Genomic DNA, 23099 nt, shown 5'->3' with positions numbered 1-23099 from the left:
TACTGCTTCTATCTCTTTGTACTATTTGTAAATTGTAAGTAATTTAATGCATGGAGTTTCATTATCCTAATAAGGTGAAAGAAACATTGGATTCTTGTCATTTAATTTCAATTCGCCTCAATTCTCTGTATCATTTTCACCCTGCGTGTGGCGTACTTTTACTTCGTAGACGTTAAGTAAGTACAACGATAGTCCTCTTCCTGTTCCCGTAAAAAGGAAAGATTTATTGCAACGAGCAGATTTATCGTAACATTCTACGATTACGTCGAAATTTTCTTTCGAAAGATAAAGCGCTCGTAAACCTTCCACGAGGTGCATACGCCACGAGCGTTCGGTGCCACGACATCGCGGGAAAGCGTCCTGGAATTCCTGTATGCGGCGAAGCCGCGACGTTATCGCCCCGCCGCGGCGCTGTAAGCCCTGGGGAAGGAATTATTCCGCTTCGTGAAATGCCGCGATTTAGCCTCGCAAACACGTATGCCGGTCGCGTGTATCGCCGCCGGTAATCGCACGTTAGACACACTCGCGAGTCGGCTAATCCGACATTTTTAACCAATACAAGCCGGTCTCTCTCTTTCTCTCTCTGTTCCCCCTCCCCCCCCCTCTCTCTCTCTCTCTCAGTCGAGTAAAATTATTATTATATTGCACTGCCCTTTAATTGTAAAAGAAACATGAAGCGACATTGCTAGACAATCATATAATAAATATATAATTTATTGAGCAGTTTGCTCGGTAATAATTTACCAATCAAATTACAAGTAATAACTGACGTAATTGCATGATAAGGTAAAATATTATATTTAATATTTTCAAGTAATTTTCTCGTTTCTCTCGCTTTTCGAGCCTTGCAGATATACGACGCGTATATGCATGCAGCAAGTGATTGAAATTGTTGTCAAAGCTGAACGTCACAGTTCTCCCTAAATTTCGTCCACGAGAGAAACGGGGGGGGGAGAAGAGAGAGAGACCCTCTTTAGTTATGTCAATGCTTCGTCGTCGTGATGTCTATGGCGGAAGTGTAAAGAAGATACGGAATAACGTCGACACAGGTCCGAGAAATATAGAGAATATTATGTTTCCATCGGCGAGAGGTGTCGGGCCGATGTGTCGCGTTCTCCGCCAGCGGCAGTGCAATTAACGCCGAAGAAATGGCGTTATCGCGACGGCCGGGCCGTCAGCGCGATTCGCGTGCACGGCGGGACATTTAACGCGCCGTGCCGCGCGTCATCGTTACCCGTTAATTTATAATAAGCGGCCGACAATAAAATCTCGAATAGGTCGCGCGCATACGGTGGGAGCGGTCGGCGGGTTAACCCTTTCTATACGAAGACGCGTAACATGCACACGAAAAAAAGAATAAAGAAACTTAAAAAACAAGAGATTAAGAAACAAGTGATTCTACTCTCTAAATTTTCTAGAGTGGATCTCACTCCAAAAGAGTGAAATCTCACTCCAAAAGAGCGAAAATACTGTCACTCGGCCACTTGAGTGGCAGTATTTTCACTCTTTAGAGTGAAATTTCACTCCAAAAAATTTAGAGAGTAAAATAATTTAAAAAGTTGACTCATTTCCTTATCCCCGCAAGAACACAATAACTCTGGTTTTTTCACAAACTTCAACACGACACGTTCACGCCGCAATCGAAACACAAAATTAATTTGTGACCGAAAGCTGCAGTTGATATGGAAATTATAATGATTGTAATCTCGAAGTATTATAAAATTCATTTCAATATAGCAGTCGCTTACACAACAATCTCTGTACATTTAATAGAATTACGCTAAATTGCAGGAACCATCTTTCCTGATTATCCTTCATGATATCGCCGCAAAGTGCAAAGTATCGATCTTGCGGTATCTGATACCGAACGAGTAAAACTATCGACACTCCATTAAATTTCAGTACCGCGACGTCTCTTTTATTTCCGATATTCACGGCTCGACGTCGGTGGGTTATAGGACCGCCATAAATATATCCGGGATGAACCGAAGGGTTGCTGCGAGTTATTTTCATAGCTGCGGCACGTTACGGTCGTTGGCAATGATACGCGACGAAACGCGCGATTCGAATACGTTCAAAGCCGTCGGGATTTAATCGGAGAGCCATCGGAATCGGTGCCATAAATCGCTAAGAAACTTCTAGGCTACCGAGAAATTCCGAGAAGCGCGTCGCAAACATAATCGTTATTCTGGATTTCGAAGCTTTGACAAAATAAAATCGGATCGAATTCAAAAAAATTTCAAATAAAAATTTGATTTGTTTAAAATTTGTGAGAAAACTAAGTAAAAATTTGATCTTTCAAATTCTGATTTTTTTCACCGCGTTGTAAGCACCTTCCATCCGGCCATCAACGGAAGCGTAGAAACGTCATTCCTCGTACGTCGAGACTTGGAATATATTATACATATTCATATTCCAAGTACCAAGATCATATTTTCACTCACCAACTCGTGAAGAGTCTTGAGATCGTTCGTGACGATCTGCGGCTGCGGTCCGTATATGAGGCAGGGCTCCTCCTCGTACTCGTCATCGCTCTCCTCGTTGCCGGCGCCGTTCGCCGCTTTGTTCTCGGCGGCGATCTCGCGGTCGATCTGCCTCTCCATCTGCACGAGCAACGGCGCGAGCATGCCGAACTTGGCGCCGCGGCGCGCCACCTCCAGCAGGCATAATATTACGTGTCGCTCGTTCTTACGCATTATCAGATCCTCGGTCTCGAAGAGCAGGCATTCGATGATGCCGAGGCTGTTGCGGCACCAATCGATGAAGTTCGAGACGTTGTCGCGGGCGAAGAAGGTGCCGGCCTTGGCGTTCGGCAGGTAGGGCACATCGCCTACCTGGCTCATCGGCAGCGCCAGCGAAGTTATCGAGCGTGTCATCGGCATCTTGCGGGCCTGACGACGGGCCACGTAGTCCGTCGCGTATTTCCGCACGTTGTTCGCATGCTGGAAGCAGAAGAAAAGGTAGCCTTTGCATTATCCGATGTGGTAGAGATATACGACAATTTTGTGGCGAAAACGATAGGAAGATGAATCATGTTTTTTTGCTAATTTTAATAATCTAAGAGAAACGTATAATTGCGATGCTTTTTAATTCTTAAATTTCTCGAAGTAAATTTCTCTCTCTCTCTCTCTCTCTCTCTCTCTCTCTCCTCTCTCTCTCTCTCTCTCTCTCTCTTAGAATCGTTTTAAATTACGGGTATTTTATCTAATATCATAATGTCGTAATTTACCGCGCCCTGGTTTACAATTCATAATACTCGTGACTTAAGTTAAAGTGTGTCACGTGCGCATCAATGTTTCACGATGCCTATAACAAATGTCGATATTTTATTTCTGTCGCCTGGAGTGTATGCGCGTAAAACGCGATATTTCATTTCACGCTATTCAACACTTTCTCATACATATATACGGCGTCTCCTCTTACACCGTGCGCACACACATACACACACATACGTTATTCAGATGCGAGACTTGACGCGGCATCAAAATCCTGGATTTACCGCGAGCATTGAAATGGCAGATGGCATCTGATGACGGTCATCCCCCGAGAAAAAAGGTCTTAATGCAATATCACGTTATTGATTTAGAAGAGTGCGCCGCGTAAAGAGAGATTTGGGATGCGCACGCCCTTGTATATCAAATAGAACGGGGAACGGCGATGATGGACAAGAAAGAATCGCGGTTCGCAAATGAATTAAACAAAAGAGGCATGAAATCTGTAATTTTTCAAAAATTTCTACAAATGTTTAAAATTTTAAATTGTAATTTTGAAAAATATTACAAATTTTACAGTCACGAATCTTTCATTTGTTATTTTTTCAATATAGCGAGATCTAAATAATATCAAAATAAAAGAAAAAAAAGTTAGTAGCTGTAATTAGTAGCTGTAACCGACTCTTCTTTATTTTGCGCCGGCATACTTTGTTTTCCTTGCCTCCAATTTGACTGCGATCAGCACATATATCACTGACGTTAGTATTATTCCATCCCTTTAATCTCTTTCCGTTTGCTCAACGCTCGTTTTCCGCCGAACATCTGCTCAAACGGCCGTGTCAGTTAACTGGGTGCTCGTTTTAATGACAGTTCGTTGAACTTCAACGCTCCTCAAACAGAGTTGACGCGAGATGACTCGTCGGAAGGTATTTGGGTTACGTTGGGAAAAGAAGCGACCACGAAATACGACCTGGTACAGTCGGCCGCTGGAAAGTCCCCTTGTTTAAACAAAATCATATTTCGTCCGCGCAAACATCGCGCCTTGCAGCGTGCGGCCGCTCACGTGCGATGCATCGAGTTTCGATGTCACGTTCAGTTAAACCCCTATTATCAATGATTCTTATTCTTCAGCCGCGAACAGTTTTATAAAATTATTAAATAATTATTGAAAAATGTTAATATTAGCTCAATTATTAATCGATTATTTCACCTATCTTGTAACGCAATATTTGCAGAAAGTTTTTACAGCAATCCTAAATTTTCGTTTCTATGTCGATATTTAAAAAAATTTTTTTATCTTCTTAAAAATACAAATCAGTACAGTAATTCAAAGCTGGTAGAAAGAGAAAGTCTCAAACATTCAAGGGTAAATTGGCTGGATCAAAACTTCTTTCTTATGCCCAACGGTAATCAATTAATTGCGTTGTAAAATTTCCGAGTTGCTGCGGTTAAATCGGTGACTATTACTATTTTTATGCATCTTTAACGCGTGATCAAAGAAATCAAGTTTTCTACGAAAGACCTTCGGTTGAGAGAAGATACACGACGCGCATTTTACGGGCAACGTTTTAGGGATCCCCGTGAAAACGTATTTCACGTCTGCACGTGTGGACGCCATAAGGTCGCGGAGCTGTTTACGCGCGCGCTCCTCGACGCACACTCGTAAAAATCATATCTAACAGCATCCGGTTGTTTCGTCGGCCTGTCTCGATACTTCCCCGAGGGATAATATAGAGATTAGACGAGTCCGCCAACAGGCAGTTACAACCGAATGCGAGCGACGATAATGACAATTCAACGGCCGGACCATTTTGTCGAGGACTCTTAAAACTGATGGCGGGAACGTTCATCAATTAGGGAGATGTACGATCGTACTCGGGATTAAAAGCGGTACGAATGTGTTTTTCTGTATACTTAAGATATAGGATGTGCGCATATCTAAAAAGCGAAAGAGTTAAAATGAGTCGTCTTTTGAAAATTTTGATGACGAAAGAAACCATTAATTCTAAAGTAAGAGAGAAGTCGTTTCTATCTTACATTAATCTATCTGACTTTAATCATCCTTATAATGGCAAGCCGAAAAATTGACAAAAAAAAGAGCAAACAATTTGTGAAAAAATTGATCTCCAAATAAAAGTTGCCCTTGAAGCGACAGTATTCAATTAATATTAAATATATTCAGAAATTTAGAAAAATATTAAATATTTTCATTGGCCTGTTTTGCATTTAAGTTTTTAATATTAAATAATATTGTGATTTTAAAAAAATAGCTTTGTTTACTTTGCATACCGGATATTAGAAAATAATTTTCACTGCTTATCATTAACATATTACGTTTACTGCCTCTCAATTAACATTAGCAATACATTTTTCTTTTAATTGGAGCACTATTTACTCGATCTCAAGCCTTTCGATGATGCGTTGAGCATCACTGGCGAGAGGAAGAGTCGCGCTAAAAGACGAGAAGTGGCGCATATGGTAATACGGTCGGCAGATGAAGCGACGGCAGGATGTCACATTACGTGGCTCCTGACCCCTCTCGGTGTCGTCGCCACGGACCAATATGCCTAATGAAAATGGCCGCTGCAAATTCTACGTTTGTAAATTGGAGCGGTTGCGAGGCGTTTCATTGCGCGCTCGAGGGGGAACGCGCACGAGTTAAGCGTAACGCTGCACGATGCAGTGGAAGGAAACCAATGAGACGTAACCAACGAGAGCGCAAGTAACCATTACTCATAACCCCGTAACTTAATTTAGTCTCCGGGGCCAGGCTTACGCGATAAACCGTTACGGAAATTTATGGCTGTTCGCGGCGCTGCGAAATGAAGCGGCGAACACGTTATCGAAAGCACGCACAGCATGATCTAATTTGATTAAAATTGTTAAATCTACCGCGCTAAACAGACATATCATGTAAACAAAACTGTTGATTATCATGTAAATATAATTATTGTAAAATTGTGCACTATACAAAAATTAATTGTTAATGACTGCAAATCGTTTATGATTATGATTAATTATATATTATATTTCCAAAATTATGGAAACTAATACTTATTTTACTAATATTTATTGAATACGAACGCCAACTCCTCATTCAATTAAAAAATAATTAACAATAATGCCTTCCTATAATGTTTAAAGAGATGTGAAAAAGTCTTTAATAACCGCGTTTACTAATTAAATGTGTGTCATTACGTAATTATACAGAAACTAACGGTTTTTATAAACTCTAGCGAACAATCGCGTTACCGAGAGAATTATACGCGTTGTATACGCAATCGCCACACGTACAATTTAGATTCCTGTGCGAAGTTAATTACTCTTCAGCCGGCCGGTTCTTATAACTGTGACGAAATTCTTTGCTCGGCAAAAGCGCGAAGAGATTCCCCGCTAGGATTGTTCGCGATCCTGTCGTTCCTGAGGCCGCGCCGGAGGTTAATAAACCTCGATCGTTTGTACTCCTAACAGTAAGACCTCGCCCGGCACAAAAGCGTCGTGAATCATTGCGTGTTCTACACGCGGCGCTGTAAAGATGCCTTCCAAAGCGTCGCGTCGCACGCGCGAATAAGTATGTAAAATCGTGCGGACGTGCTTTCGCGAGTCTTTATGTGGCTGCAGCCAACGACACACGTCGCGTATAGTATTGTACTTCCCAGGAAGTGATTCGCATGTCGCCGTTAAGGTCAGAAGTGATAGAGATTGACGTTAAATGTTTCGTAATGAATATTCATGATTTCGTATTAAAAAAAACAGCCTCGGAAAGAAATCAAATATATCTTGCAATTAAATTACATTTATAAAAATAATCTCGATTAATTTACGAACATTTTAACGAACGATAACACGATGTAACAAAAATTATCGGTACTCGCAACAATGGCTGAACAAAGAAATTCCATTGGTATTATTATAGACGAGGCATATCTTCCTCCTTGAGTGATCGCCCTAAATTACCTAATAGACACTTAATGTCAATTAATTAATGACCGATAGCGAGGGAGAAATATCATCTCGACAAATTATCTCGTTGTCGTCATTCACGCGATAATTTAGCAGTTATTCTGAAGGCTGTTAGTTTCATCGAATTATATTGCTTTCGGTATATTTATCATATTAGTATAACTCTAATTATCTTTGAAAAAATATGAAAAATTTCCCTGTATATATAAGCAAAGAATATAATATTTATATATTTAGAAAATATCGCTATATTATTTACATCAGTTTATTTTGCTTTATTGGTCTCTCTCTATCCGTCCCTTGGAAGGAAACGTTCCGCCGCCTATGAAGCTACAGCGAAAAGGTACAATGAACCTTTTGAGACCGCGAGCAGTTACGTGCACGGACGTCGACATTGGCATCAAAATGCGTCGGAGCTATAAAGACGATCTCCGAAGGTCCTAGACCGCCCGTCGCGTCTCACGACTGTCGGCGTCGCCGCGCCGTGGCGCCCGCATGATTTTTCGCCGCGGCTATTTCCGTCCGGTGTTTTTACGACGGCATCCCTTGCACCGCATTTCGGAAGCACAGACGGACGTGCACGCGCGCGCGCGCAAGAGACACGGTATATATTTAGGCACGAGGTTGAAAAAGACCACCCCCGTGCACTCATCTCCGGTTCCGAGGGATTATGAAAAAAAACATCCGGTCGTTGGATTCGCTCTCCCTGAGACAAAAGGAGTCGTCGGCGTGTCTCCGGCAGTTTTCGTTGCTCACGCACGAATGCATCAATGTGCATCGGTAAAAAAAAAAAATCTTGCTCTTTTAATGAAAAGAGTGAAATTAAAAGATCTCTATTTTAGGGATATTTGTGGAAAACATGAAACGCTCCCTCATTAACTCTCAAATCTCCGCGAAAATTTATATCGTATGATTATTCGATGTAATTTTGATACTTATTAACTTATTATTTATATTCATATTTTACATATACTTTATTTTACATTATTTATTACGTTATTTATTGTATAGTGTATTATTAAAATTATCATATAAATCTGATATTGGCGAGAATAATAATTTCGAGATCAAAGTACTCTCCACTGTAAGCTTACATAAGCTTGTGCGAATGGTCCTTCATGCTACCGGCGTTTCCGTGCATAAACAAGCTAGATAAAGGACTAGGAACTCTCAATAGAAATGCTAATAGAAGACGGCAGGAAACGCTCTTGACCTCGCGTGTGTAATGCGTTTCCTTGGTGTGAAATAGGTACGCAGAAGCGAACGCGCGCCAGCCGCAGCAAGACGCACTTCGTTTTACGACCGATCTTCCGAAAAGGATAATCAGTTTACAAGGACGCGGTCATTTCACATATGCGTACCTTACACGATATATGGGAGATAATATTCACCTTCGTGCCGCGAACGTGTGGAAAACAGATTCTAACTTATGTTAAGGTAGATTGAAATTAGCCGTCCTACTTCTCGCGCAATTAACAATTCTATTCCAGAAACGGTCTTAGAAGTCTCGCACTTTCTCTAAAAAATAGATGGATTAATCGCAAGAAGAATGGCAATTGTTTCAATGTTGACAGTCTACAGTTGCGAACTAACGAAAACAATTTTTTACGGGAATTTATTTCGCGTAGAAATATAGAAAGAAAGGGGCCTTTAAATATAGTTTAAATCAATTTTAGAATCGATCCGATGCCACACTTTTCTACGTTTCACGACGTCACAGAACGGCGCCAATCGTCATTCCATTTACGTCCATAATTCTACGATGGAATCGAGTTTCATCAGCTTTCCACTCGATTTCAATTAACTGCAAGAAATTTCAAGGTCGCCGGCCTCGATTCCGCTTCCCTCTAATTCCTTCGTGCATCCACGTTACGATTACGTTTGCGTTGCACATTTAGATTTTCTCCTTGTGATCCCGATCAATCATTTTGATCATAAATTTTCCATAATTTGGTTTGCGATTACAATAACACGAAACGTAAACTTTCTTTGTAATCGATTATGCTAAATAATTTTTTTTATCTCAGATGGGCTACAAATACATTTTATATTCTGATACGAAGTTACTCTCTCCTATACAATTTGAAATTATATTAAAATCTTTCAGTTCATTTCAAATCATTTTCTGAAGATTTAGAGGATTTAAATTATCTTGTACGCGATACGAGGAACTTATCTTCGTAACAGGAAGGATCACTATACTTGATCGATTGCGCGTATGACAGATAATTGCCGATCGGATTTGCATTCATAGTGCGATTGATAACGCCAATTCATTGGAGGGAAATCGCCGATCCCGTTTCGCATTTAACAGCGCTTTAGGTAACTGATAGATACACCGATAAACTCGGTTAACGAGCGACTCGTCGCCGAGAGTTAACCCGCTCTCTGCCATGCGCGTCAGAAAAGTCGACGGACAATCGTCTTGTCGGAAAGCCGAGCTCGTAACTCTCCCGTTAATTGGCTCATTAATGCGGCCAGCTTCCTCGGATCCCCGGGATCGACCCCGATCGCGCGCGATCTCGACTTAACGCGTTTGACCATCGATCCGGTTAGCCTATTAATTTATCCAAGTAATAGCCTGGGCATCGTCATGTCAAATGCCGCGGTGTTTTTGCAAGAATATTATCAAGAATATTACAATCGCAACTCATGCGGTTTTTTAAAATGCCGAAAATTATATAATTGTAAAATATAATTATATAAATAAAAATAATTATATTGAAAAATTAAAGAAATTAAAAATAATTATTATATATAAAATTATTTAGTAATGACGCGCAATTCACCATTATTTCTAAAAATATAGCGTATTATCTGAAATATTTTACTTTTCACGTAAAAGCAACGAACATTATCAATTTTATTTGGCGCCTAAAATATAAGCGACAAAAATAACATTTTTATTTAGAAAAGAAGTTTTAGTACCCTTTAAATTATGGGTACACACAAACTCACAACACAGTCTTGATGGTTACGATTTATTTTGATGATTAAACCGCCCTGCTTAAACAGGCTTTAAGGTCTGCAAGGGACAAACATCAGGACGCGCCCGATGTGGCGCCCATAAATTCTAATTCCGAATGAGAGAGAGAAGCGAGCGAAAAAAAAAGCGGATGGGGAGGCGACAATTGCGGTTAATTAATCGCGCACGCCGCGCATCGCCATGGAATTCCGCGACATAATCCGGAATAAGATAAGAAGAACCACTCTTCTTTCTATTTATATAAAGTTGGTTATGGGATTATCATCTCGAAGCGACACGGAGATTGGCGCGAAACGGCATCGACTCGGTGTCCTTACGAGAAATGTTTACCGCGAGGTAATGTTCCAGTTGCACGCTACGAACGCACATTATTTAAAAGTAACACATAGGATATACCACTCTTAAAAATAAAAATAAATAAAATAAAATAAAAATCTCAAGATACATTTTATAAAAAATTAAATGAACAACTTTAACTCAGAAAAAAGACACGTCAAAAATAGATATTAGAATGATTGATTGTTTTCATCGAATGTGACATAATTGAAGTTAATATTTTTGAATCGATATTACGCACGGTGACAGCGGACGCTCGGAGATATAACTGCCAGCCGATTTCTATATAAGGTCCATCATCAGATCGCCCGGTATTTGTTATTTCCGACAGGAAAGGCCATGTGCCGTCGCTTCTGACTCCTTTCGCTTTCGAGATATCGCGATGGTGATTAATATGGATTGCCTGTCGATCTTTAACCGTATGACAAGTGCCATTCTCGAATTTGCTTTGAAAAACGCTTCTCATACGTCTACTTCATATCAAAGGCTTCCTTCTGTACGTCATAAAATTCACCGAACTGTCAGGTGTATTTTCAAACTTTTAGCGAGACATTTTTTTAATTGATTGCAAAATTGAATAAATTATTGTTATGAATTTGTCATTTGCCAAGAATTACTAGGATTTAAATTATTTGACAGTAAATGTACTCATTTTTCAACAATTAATTTTTATTAAATAATTTTTCCGGAATTTATAGCCGTCGTATTAAAATTTTAATTCTAATCCACTGTAAATATCATGTTAGGTAATACAATTCTCCAAAATTGTTACTATTTGTACAGAATTAGAAATAGTTCATCATCAGAATAAAATATTAAAAAATATTAGTCTTTAACCAAAAAAGAAGAATTAAAATAAAAAGTCTTCAAGAAAATAAATTGTTATCTCTTTAAATTAAATTATTGTAATTTAATTAACGTTCTGAATGCAATGTTATGTAAACAAAGATGTTATGCATCACAAGAGAAATTATTATTGAAAAGATTATTAAAAACAAAGAATTCAAGCAATTCAAATAGGATTAAATGTCCTTCGAGTCCGCTGCTGCGTGTCGTGTTTGATAAAAGTCGCGACGCATATTGCATGCAGGCGCCTGCTCGCCTCCCCCGCCGTAAACAAAATGCCAAAAAATCGCAGTCTATAAAAATTCATCGCGAATGATAGAAAAGAGAAGGAAAGGTAGAAGAGAGCCCCCAGAAGTGCCGGTATCGAGAGCACTAGGATTTCTTATCGTTCCTCGTCGCGCGCACCTTATTATATTCCCCGTCTCGCCACTCGTCACGGCTCGTAAAGTCGATATATGCAAAAGCACTGCACACCTTCCCCTGCCTGCCTCGTCCCTTTCCGCCGACTCTGCTCTGCAACCCAATCTACCCCCCTGCCACAGGTAAGAAATTCCAGCACCTCACCTCGAGGTAATCCTTAGGCCCGATTCAGACCGAAGCGCCTCGTTCTATAGCTCGAACGTGTCTAGTGCTAAATGTTGGGACTTATCGTTCGCTTTTCAGTCTTAATTGCAACATTTCAATCAAATTTAAACTGCACAGTGCACATTCGACATATATGATTAACATTTTTAAAATTTTCTCTCTTTATTATTCGTTGATTTTTCATCTCTTTTGAAATCTGGTGATGGCATATGTACGAATTAATATTAATAGTTCGACCTAAGGCGTTAAAGATTGTATTGCCTCACCGTAGCCTGAATCGGGCTTTAGACGCATACTCGATGCACCAGTGACTTTCTCCGAGTTGGCACATAGGGAGCGCACGCACGCACCGCGAACGAGCTGCCGCGGTTTTATCGTCCTCTGCCTACTCTAAATATTTCCCCGGCATAAATTTATAACGACGATGGCGGTGCGCCGCCGCTAATAACGAGCGCGGCCCGGCCGATATCCCAACATTTTATACGAGCGTGGCGCTCCGGCTCCGCGCCGATTGGATACCCGTCGCGGGTCCGGTCGTCCGGTGGGATATTATGGGCGCGCGACGGGGCCCGTGGCGATGAATGGAGCTCGTTTCGGTCGACTCGAGTGGCCGCGGTGGATCGTCATCGGTAGATCAGTGAAAGTCTCGACTCGAACCCCTCGATCCCGGGCACGCGGGCCGATCCGCGCCTGGATCGCGATCGATCGGGCGCGGTATCGTTCCGGGAACCATTACGGACGAAATGACGGTAATAAAAGTATAAGAATCCACAGAGCCGCGGACGGTCATTCATTTATCGAACAACAAATTTTAATTAGCGGATTATAATGAGCGCATTGCGCGCTCGCACTGACGGCGCTTCTTTTTTTTTTTCTTTGCCTTCCCGCCGTTCCCAGTAATGAATCAGCCGATAATATTCACATCGCTGTTCTATCGCCCCGGCACTTATCTCGGTTCGCGCGATTGCATACAAACGCGCAAATCTCAAGCCCCAAGTAATTTCCACATGGTCGTGGGTCTTGTGGTCCGGCACAAGAGCCGTCGCGATTGCCCCGGCCGCATTAATCGGGTAATTAAACCATTACTCATTGTGTCCCGTATTTTTTTTTAAACGCTCCAATTTGCCGTGCCCTTAATGACTCGTTAAAATTGCTTTAATAATGCCCGAGCTAATAAGCTGACCGTGTACACCGTCGACAGCCGATCGGTCACGCTACGAATGACTACTCTATCCGCCGCTGCATGTCGAGTGGCACGGTCGTGTGGGAGATACAGGTTGTACGCATATGTTCTTCTCTTTTTGCGCTTTTTTTTTTCTTGTTTCAACACCGCGCGTCAATACGCGAGCCAATGATTTTAGCATACAGGTTTTACTCGTTGTCGCTTATTGACGAAAAAGTAACATGTGCTGTCACATGCATAATTTCAACTTCGTTTAAGTAGACATCTATATTCGCTATTACATGTCTCGCGGAAAAAAATACATTTTTTACGGTAAATAAATCGAAAAAGAGAAAGAGAATATGTACGTGCTCTTCGCACATTGAATTTTTTAATATAAAATATAAATAGAAGTAAAATTCATATTATTTAAATAATTAAATAAAAATTAAGGAATGATCATTTTTAATAGAGCCACGATAATCGTGATTCTATTTTATTAAAAAACTATTAGATTATACTAATATTAAATTTACTTTTAATTGTTACTTAATAAGTAGGATTTATATAATAGGATCTATTTCAGGTTTTTTTTTAAACTATATATGGAATTAACGTAACAAAAATTACTATTTATTGTTGATTTATAATTGCGCGAATTTTCATTATCAGAATAATAGTAACACATTCGTAACATTTTAATAAGGATGTAGAAAAACGGCTGAAGAAATAAAAGAGTTCTTTAAAGACACACTTTACTCGTCGCTCTTCCCACTCGCATTAAGTTCAATCGTAATTCACGCCACGCAGGACGAAGAGCTTCCGCTGAAACGTCAACATCCTTCTTCCTCCTAGTCGCAGTGCACACGTGCAGCAGTTTTTTTATGCGTCTTCAGCGCGTGCCGCGTGTGTTTGTGAATGACGCCAGCGCGATTTGACAGGAAACTTCATATCCGAATTTCACAGAACTAATTTAGCATGACTGAAGTTTCTCTTGCACTTTTAACTCGACATCCGCTAAATGCGGATAACATCAATATATATATATATATATTGCTAATATCTGTTATTCGGAGTTAAAGATTTACAACTTACATCGCTTTGAATAACAACTTGCCGGAAAATGCTCGCTAAGGAACGCGCGCTTCTAAAGAAATCACGTTGCTAATGTATGCAGCCGGTACTTTCGCGATACCTTCGTACAGGCGGATGTTTACGAACCTCGATGAGAAAATAAACGCGGAACGAGCGGGAGAACAGCGTGACAACCGTGTTCTAAGATTGAGGTCAATGGGTATATCTCGATCTCGCAAGGGGGGAAAATTTTTCGACGGCGATAAGTCGCGGCGCCGATAAGGATCGCCTCGTTACGAGCGCGGCACGGCGAGAGAGCGCTAAACCGCACGGACAATCGTGCTTCCGCGATAGTTGTAAGTTGACAGGCAAATCACTGTGACGCACACTCACTTTGCACAGAGCGACGCCCGTGTCGAGCCTGTCCATGAAATTGTCAAGATTGATCCTGAGCTCCGGATACAGGGCGTTCAGCCACTCCGCCAGGTCCTCCTTCATCGCAATCAGGTACTCCTCCGAGGACTTGAACGGCCTGTACGACCTCCCTTCCAGTAGCACCGACATGATTTTAACGATTCGAAAACTGAAAGTAGACATTAAATTATATTAAATTTTTTAAATAAATTACTAATTATGTTAAAATAAAATATATTATAGGTTTATATCTATAAGAGAATTATTCATTCTTATATTTTCTTCCTTGTTTTTCTTTCTTTTTTTTTAATATTACGGACCAGATATAATCGTAAACACTTTTAAATGACTGTTAATTTATATCGTTTGCCTTAAACTTTATTTTATATCTACTACAAGTTGACCTAACACTTTCTACTTAGGAGCTCTGCGCAACTTGCACTTTTCCACCTCCGCTTGTTTAGAGTGTTCGGCGAGAACTGAAAAGGCCTAGGTAGATTATCACAACAAAGAACTTCCGCACCTTTTTGATCCCACGTGGATTCCAAAGGATCAAATGAGATCTTTTACCGATGATCTTTTGCTCGAAAATGGAAAACCTTTCAACATAGTTTTCAGATTTCCTAAATTCTTAAAATGTTAATCCTTGAAATTTCATGGATCCTTCAAATTCTTTGATTTTTTTTAATCAATCACATAATGATTGTTTTCTTGTAATGATTGTTATTTGCATTTATTTTATTTTCTTATTACTTTTTATCCTGAATCAATTTCTTGTACTTTTCTTTCAGTTTTATTTCTCTTTCCTCTCTTCATTTAATATTTGGTTATGTAAATATTTTGAATGCAGAAAATATAATAGAGAAAATATAATAGATAAAAATTAAAAAAAGATAATAGAGTAAAAAAATTTTTTTTAAAAAGTACATAGATCAATTGCATTTAGCATTAAATCAATTGAATTTATATATTGTATTTATGTTTGCAAAATTTGCGATCAATACTCGGTTAAACTTTTACAATTTTTCACCTCTTGAAATATCCCGGATCATGATCAACGATTATTAATCGACCCGACGAAAGCTACGTTCGCCACGCACGGGAATTGCAATGCGCCGCTAACGGGGCCCCGATTCGTTTTCTCACGCGATATTTCCACGTCCAGATACCGTTGCGTATGCAAATCCGCGGGCATTATTTCGCAGATGCGAGATGCAGATTATAAACATCCGATGAATAAAAAAAGAACGCGCGGCTCCACCAGACAATGGCCACTCTGGGTGTCGCTGTGGACAATGGCGCGGTCATCCCCGCGATATTTTCCCCTCATACTTGTCATACAACTACCCTTTATGCACATATATATATATATATATATATATATATATATATATATGTATGTACCTATTGCATTCTGCCATGATACTCCCCATGTATGATAAAGTCACGATTGTATGAGGGGCAGATTAACCGAAAACTCTCAGGTAAATTCTGTCTGCAAACTTTGTTGAAGCACATGCGTGCTTGAATTATTTATATGCATATTACGTAAAGCTTCTTTTTTTCAGCAAAACGATATTTTCTTTCTCACAAAAATACGAAAGAAAGTTTAATTGTCTGCAACTAGGACTGAACTCACTTTGCAAATTGAGGGTGTATTAATTATAAATACATATAGATTTCATATAGTTTTTTCATATAGTTTTTCTCAAAGAAGAAAAATTTGTAAGTTTTTTTCGTTTAAGCGATATATACCTATTAAGTGCCACTGCAGAATCGAATAATATTTTTCCGATATCCTTGATCTTCTTTCGCTCTGTTATTTAACTGCATATTTATTTCTGAACGAGAGCAAACCTACTTTACGTAGGTACGTACGCGTATACGTTACGTCGTACGTTCAGTTGAGTCATTCAGTCCCTGCTAGGTTTCCAGAGCGACCACGTATATAAATCTCCATCAACGGCATTGTACGCAACTCGTCGAGTAATGTACCTACAGGTAATATCGGGAGCTGGACGGGACTCGCTGGACGGGTGTCGCAAGTGAACTCATTGTAAGACACGGTCGCGCCGATACACGCGACTGAATAACGCACGTCGCGCGTCGCGGGATGACGTTTCGGCGCGCTCGATCGAGTTTCGCTCAATGGAAATCTCAGGCGACGAACGGGACTCTACGGTATTTGATAAATAAGCCTACGCCGCGCGTCACGGCGGATTAATGAGTAGACGTTGCGAAATGCCGAACGGGCACGGGATGAATTAATGCGTCTGACTGTGTTGCCGGATTCGAAAGGAAGTCCGCGACAACCGCGGGATCGGCGACCGCCAATAAATTTCCAGAATGCTCGCGTGTCGATCTGCATGAATGAGCGGAAGTTTCGGTTTCCGTATAAAACGGTAAAACTGAAAATTGTGTCATTTCCGTCGTTTACCATTGAAACTATTAATTCCGTGTTAGTTTACATATATCTATTATTCTCTTTGAAGACGTTTAGGGCAATGACATTACATATTTTTTTCCTTCCATCAGAGGTCATTCACTAGCGTGTGTGTATGTATGTTTGTGTGCGAAATTAAATACTCCCACCCTCTTGCTAAACATCCTAATTTTCCAACCACCGGCATGCGCGGACGGGGGAAGATAATCGTGGGAAATAATCCGTCGCAGACGCGCCGCTGCCATAATACGCCGGCAAAACACACCATTCATGGGACCCCACAAAACCTCGTTTCCATGCGGTCTGGACCCCCCTTAACTCGACGAGTCTCTTGGCCAAGAATTGACTATGAGATTAACTTGAAAGTCATCTTCGAGATCAGAAAACCGAAAAAGACTTTCAGCAATATACAAAAACGTATAACAAAAATTATTTAGCAGAGGATTAAAAAAAAAACTTGGTTCTGAGTTTAGAACGTTCGGAGTTAAAGAATAAAATATGCCGGTCGTGTTCGAACTTTAGAAGGAAATATCGACTCCGATTTTTCGAAGGGACCCACAAATGAAGATAGACTCGGCGACTTGGTCGGAGTCGGCGCTCTCATCCCCGCGTATTCGAGCCTATAATTTATTAACGTCCGCATGCAAAGGACGACGGAGGAAAGGGAAGGAGGTAGGGGAATGGAGAAAGATCGGCGGACACGAGAAGGGAATTAGCGCGTAAAGGAGGACTGCGGGAGCGGATCGTATGTAAAGGCGAGAGATGAGGGATTCGTGCGTCCCACGATCGCGGGATTATACGGTTTACGAAAGGTGACTGCGAAATGTCATCGTATCGCGTTACCCGCGATACGACGCACGCGCTCCTCGTTCGCGCGCGCGTCTCGCCTCGGGCGGCAACACGCCCCACGTCGTCGTCGGCGCCACGCGTGTATACTGCACCGAGTGCATTATTATGCACACAACGATTGAAAATGCCAAAGTTTACAATCGATAGGCGGCCGCGGAATGGTTAGGCCGGTCCACGGACCGCGGAAACGGCTCGTCTGGAACGAGCGACTTGAGCGCCTTATCGATCCTCCTTCGGCGTGATATAGCTTACGATACGCTTATCTCGTTTCCATGGAATTCTATACTCAGCTATACGTTACAGACATGATAAAATGTATCACGAATATATAAACAGCATGATAACACACGGAAAAAACAATTTTGTTGAAAGACCTAAAAATTTTGCTAAAAACAGATTTGAAAATAATTTCTTATTGAATCATTAAAATAATTTGTTGGAATGTTAAAACTGATAAGTATTGCTATAAAACGTTTTGATATTCTAGCAATCATTTTGACTTTCGCACAAAATAATTTTAACTATTGGACAAAAATTATTTTCAGATCTGGATTCAGCAAAATTTTTCTTTCGGTGCAGCTGTACAGTTTGACGATTTTTAGTTAGTGACGCGAGCGACCGAAGATACAATTTTTTTTTGTACCTAAAACGCATTATTGAAATACCTCGCTTCTATAAATAACGTAAAACTATATTGTTAAGAGGTAAACAAATAAATTAAAGCACTGAGCGATGTACATGGTGGGTGAAAAACGAGCGAGCGTCTGTGAGCGACTGGTGGCTAATTTACAGGCTAATTTGTGGCATTTTATCGCCACCCGTGAAAGGGCGAAGGCGGCAGTTGCTGAATCACAGCGGGGGGGGGAGGGGTTGCGAGTGTGTAAAACGTCGTTGCACTTCACGGAGGCTTCGCCGTGGCTTTCATAAATGTCGGCGCAGCTCCGAGGAATCTATTAGGGATGCACGCGGATGCGCCGTGGAATTTAATCCTGTAACACGCGCTATCTCCGCACGCCAGGCGAAAGGCGTCGTTCGGGAATTGATAGCGTCCTCCTTTATTTCGCAAAGCGGTTAACGGGATTTTAACGTGTTCCTACGCACGGCTCCATGCACGAATGAGTAATCGATAACTTCACTAAATAGCGAAGCGCGTTTCTTTCTCTTTCTCTCCATCTTGACGCCGTATTGGCGCAGATGTCGATTATCGTTAACGTTGTCAACCTGATAGTATTTCATTTACGGCACAGCTATAAGCTTTACGATTATGCGATATTACTGCCTATATAATTAGCGTGTTTTTTATAAATACGAAATTCCGTTATGACGGATACTAATGAAATCTGTATCTGAAATTACAGCCCGCGTCAGTTGAAACTTGAAACTGAAACTCGAAACTTAAAACCAAGTTCCGTTGAAATTTATAGGATACGGAATTTATAGAGCGTTGAAATAAAAAAAAACATTTTTGAATTGTGTTGAGAAAAATATTAGAATAGAAAAATGTGCGGAATATTGAAGTAAAAATGTTGAGATCGATGTTAAGAAGTACTCGATTTCCCTCGAGATATTCCGCGAGAATATAATCGCGCTTCCGGGCACTTATCTGCGTATATGCAGCTCCCCGTGACACCGCGTAGACACGACCGTGATGCACCGTTATGTCAGGTGTAGCGCGCCTTTATAGTACGCTCACGTAGGTAAACTTTTACGAACGCGCTTTCATAGGGAACGAGCGTGCGCCGCCGATATCCGTAGGGCAGCGACTTCTTAATATTCCGTCCCTTATGTGCCGCTCAATGGAATAATAAGGAGAGGCCGACGAGAGGCCCGTGGAACCCTTTCTCGACGAAACGTTTCACAACAATGAAGTCGTGCTCGATGGAAAATGAAATGACGCAAAGCCAGGAAAACGCGCGGGCGACAGTCGTGCGCAGGGATGTTCCGAACGTCGGTCTCTCTTCGCGCGAGTTGAATCTTTCGAAAACGTCCTCCTCCAAGCGCGCGTCGCATAGCAACGGACACGGTGAGACGGGTGAATAGAATTAAAGGCCGAACCGGATTAAATGAAAAAAAATATATATATATTCAAACGTCCTTACGAGTCGTCCGGCGACTTAATTCCGACCGCTTCGACTTGCTTTATCATTTTTATGTGTCACCCAGCGACACTTACAGATGCGCGCGCGCACGCACACACGTGTGCACACAATTCCGATCCCTACGACTTGCTTTAGCGACTCTCCTAATCGCCAGGAAGCAGTTACTCTTACACCCTATTACTATAATTTCTCTGGGGCGCGCGCGCGCGAGTTAACTTTGTATAATCCGGCCGATTCATCCTCCCCTCATTCATCGTCGATTACGGTAAATATTATGCAGGATGAGTTATGTAAACAGTAATCTCATGTAATGTAATTATTCGCATGAGCGGTGACGTTTCGCAGAGCGTTACTGCGCGTACGCGTCGCGCGGGTAGCGTACCTTCGCAAATCCATATCAAGATCTCGTCTTAGGTAAGACTTTATGAGTAATTACGAACGATCGCCGATGCTTTACTATATTACCCCGCGCGCGTTCCGGCGGATTTCATTATTAGATCCTTTATAATCCTGCAATTTATAAATACCGCGGCGCGATGTACATACACACACGCGCGCGCGAGATGCGTATATAGGTAATACGAGGCGCGGAGTGTTTGCGCGCTCCCCCCGATCGGCCGCCGCGCCGCCGGCCGCGGCAATTTAATCGCGCGCGCGTTAAAGTAATGTTACGTTATACGCGAGCAATGCGACGACAACATTCTTGCGTCGTACCAAAGATAGCACCGATATATTATTAAGGGAAAACAAGATCGCGATAAATTGAAAGTCTCGCTGCGTCGTAATTACGGCGATGGCCGATGTGATAATTTCGCGAAAGGTAAATATAGAAAACGAATCCGCCACGGGACGTATAATGCCCGTTTCATGCAAGCGCAATGAGGCGCGCCGCGCAATTAACGGTCATTTGCTCTTTTACAGCCCATTAAATATCAACTATGTTCCCCCTCCCCTCCTTTTTTTTTCGCCACTGATTGTGAGTCGTCCCACGGTCAGGACTCCGCGTGATTATTCGCGGCTCGATCCGGAGACGCATCCATTTCATTTTCGATAAATGTGTCTCGCAGCAGAAGTCTAATTGTGAGCGTTCGTATAAGAACGGACGATGAAAAATTGCGCAACTGATCCAGTATCCCCGTCGTAGAGACAACGCGGGAGAATACACGATTTGCATAATAGAGATATTCGAGAGATCGCGTCAATCCTGTCAGGCTTGACAAACGTTCCTAATTAAATATAAATAGGCCAATAAATATTTTTTATGAATTCGTCTCCTTCATGCATATTCCGTTCCTTCATTATTCATAAAATATTATGAATTATCTGCTCGCGCGCTGCATAAGATATGCACAGAATTTTCGCAATGGGCATAACGACTTTCGAATACATCATCATGCGAGATACTTCTTTTTTTTTCAGATTTATTTTATCGTCTCAAACTGTAACACTCCGCTCTTTTATCGCGTCATAAACATTCTACAATTATCTAGTATTACTTCATGTAGAAGAGATAGCTACTCAGGGAGGCAGCGCAGCCGTAATGATTACATCGCTAGGTGGAAGAGAGACTCGGATTCGAGATATCATCGTCGTCGAGATATTAAGAGCCCACTCGCGCGCATAAGAATGACAGCGTTTCTTTGTCCGGGGAAACTGTTTGTTTTAAAATCCCTTATTAGTGTATATACATATAACGATGTTCAGAGAAGAGGAGAAGTATATAAACATAATCCTGTACAAAACACACATCGCGATACGTAGCGGCATCTGTCTCCAAAACAAACACGAGCAAACTGGTAAAGCCGGTGTCATTTACGCCTTCGCGTTTAAATTAAGCGTTTCCGGCACGAAGATTATATTTAGATTTTTATTTAAATCGCATAATAATAAATTTTTCTATACTCTTTTAATAAAACAAACCTCGTACAATTTCAAAATATTGTTATTCAAAATATTATTATCATTTATTATCAGTTTCGTTTGTACACACACACTGAGAAAAGAAAGTGTTAAATCAAATGAATATTTTTTTATTCAACTACACTTTGCGATCACGGGGTGTCAAACAAATATTTTGTTAATTCAACAAAATGTTTGATTCGCAAAAATATTATGTTAATGTTATTGATGTAGGTTCAAAAACATATACATACACAGAAAGAACGATTTTGTTGAAAGGTCTAAAAATTTTACTAAAAACAGATCTGAAAATAATTTTGTGTTGAATTAGCAAAATAATTCGTTGGAATGTTAAAACTGATAAGCATTGCTATAAAACGTTTTGATATTCTAGCAATCATTTTAACTTTCGCACAAAATTATTTTGATTATTGAACAAAAATTATTTTCAGATCTGGATTCAGCAAAATTGTTCTTTATAATTGAACCAAAGAAAAATGTCAATAAAACGCATTTAATTGTTTCAACAACTTTTTTTCTCAGTGTACCTGTCGTATAATCATCGAAAAATTAAGTTGTGATTCTAGTAACGAGCGATCGATATTGCAGCGTCGCGCTCAACGGACAGTCATCTCGATGGGCGCTCGTGTATCCGGGAAACCGGATGTGTAAGCCGGCGCCTGTTCCCTCTCGCGCGCGCAACGCGCATCGAGTTACGCGACGCATAATTGCGCTCGAACGCGCACTGATACCGGGGCCCGATAAACGATCCGGCGCAGCGTCGGCGTGTTCGTAACGCCTAACGATTTCATTCATTTCGCGCGAACGGAATGAACCTGTTCCTATACGACGTCGACGACGACGATGACGACGCGACGGGAACGGCGCGACGAGCCGCGCCGCTCGGCCGGGCCGGGCCCGGCTATACGCCCGCGCGCGTAGCCGAGCGCGAATGCAAATCCGCGTCGCGCATGGTCGCGCATGGCCCGCGCGCGTTGCAACGGCAACGAGAAACACGATATCTCTACGCGCTACGGCCCGATAAGCGTTCGGAGCACCGGCTCCGACGTCGTTTATCATTACGCGCCGGCCCGTAAAGTTACCTTCGAGCGCGCCGAGATTGATCACCTCCCGCCTCGGCCGGACTTATTGCCCTCCCCCACGCGTCTTGCGTCTGCTCCTTTTTCTCCTCCCTTTCGTGGAGGTCCATTTCCATAACCGTATTGACAAT

At 41.4% G+C, this 23099-nt stretch overlaps 1 protein-coding gene across 2 annotated transcripts in view; it reads right to left on the bottom strand.

The window, feature by feature from the left end:
- Positions 1-23099, bottom strand: part of LOC105449567 (GAS2-like protein 2) — a 67200-nt gene that overhangs the window by 39337 nt on the left and 4764 nt on the right. For both annotated transcript variants that reach the window (XM_011688833.1, XM_011688834.1), the window contains exons 2-3: positions 14558-14747; positions 2445-2942 (exon numbers count right to left, since the gene is read on the bottom strand). In XM_011688833.1, the coding sequence (XP_011687135.1) occupies positions 2445-2942; positions 14558-14728 (669 nt within the window). In that variant the 5' untranslated portion in view covers positions 14729-14747. The remainder of the gene's footprint in view (positions 1-2444; positions 2943-14557; positions 14748-23099) is intronic.

The sequence above is a fragment of the Wasmannia auropunctata genome, unplaced genomic scaffold (genome assembly GCF_000956235.1).
Source record: "Wasmannia auropunctata unplaced genomic scaffold, wasmannia.A_1.0 LD336074.1, whole genome shotgun sequence".
Lineage (NCBI taxonomy): Eukaryota > Metazoa > Arthropoda > Insecta > Hymenoptera > Formicidae > Wasmannia > Wasmannia auropunctata.
The sequence above is the reverse complement of the archived record's forward strand: the minus strand, read 5'-3'. Positions and strand labels throughout refer to the sequence as shown.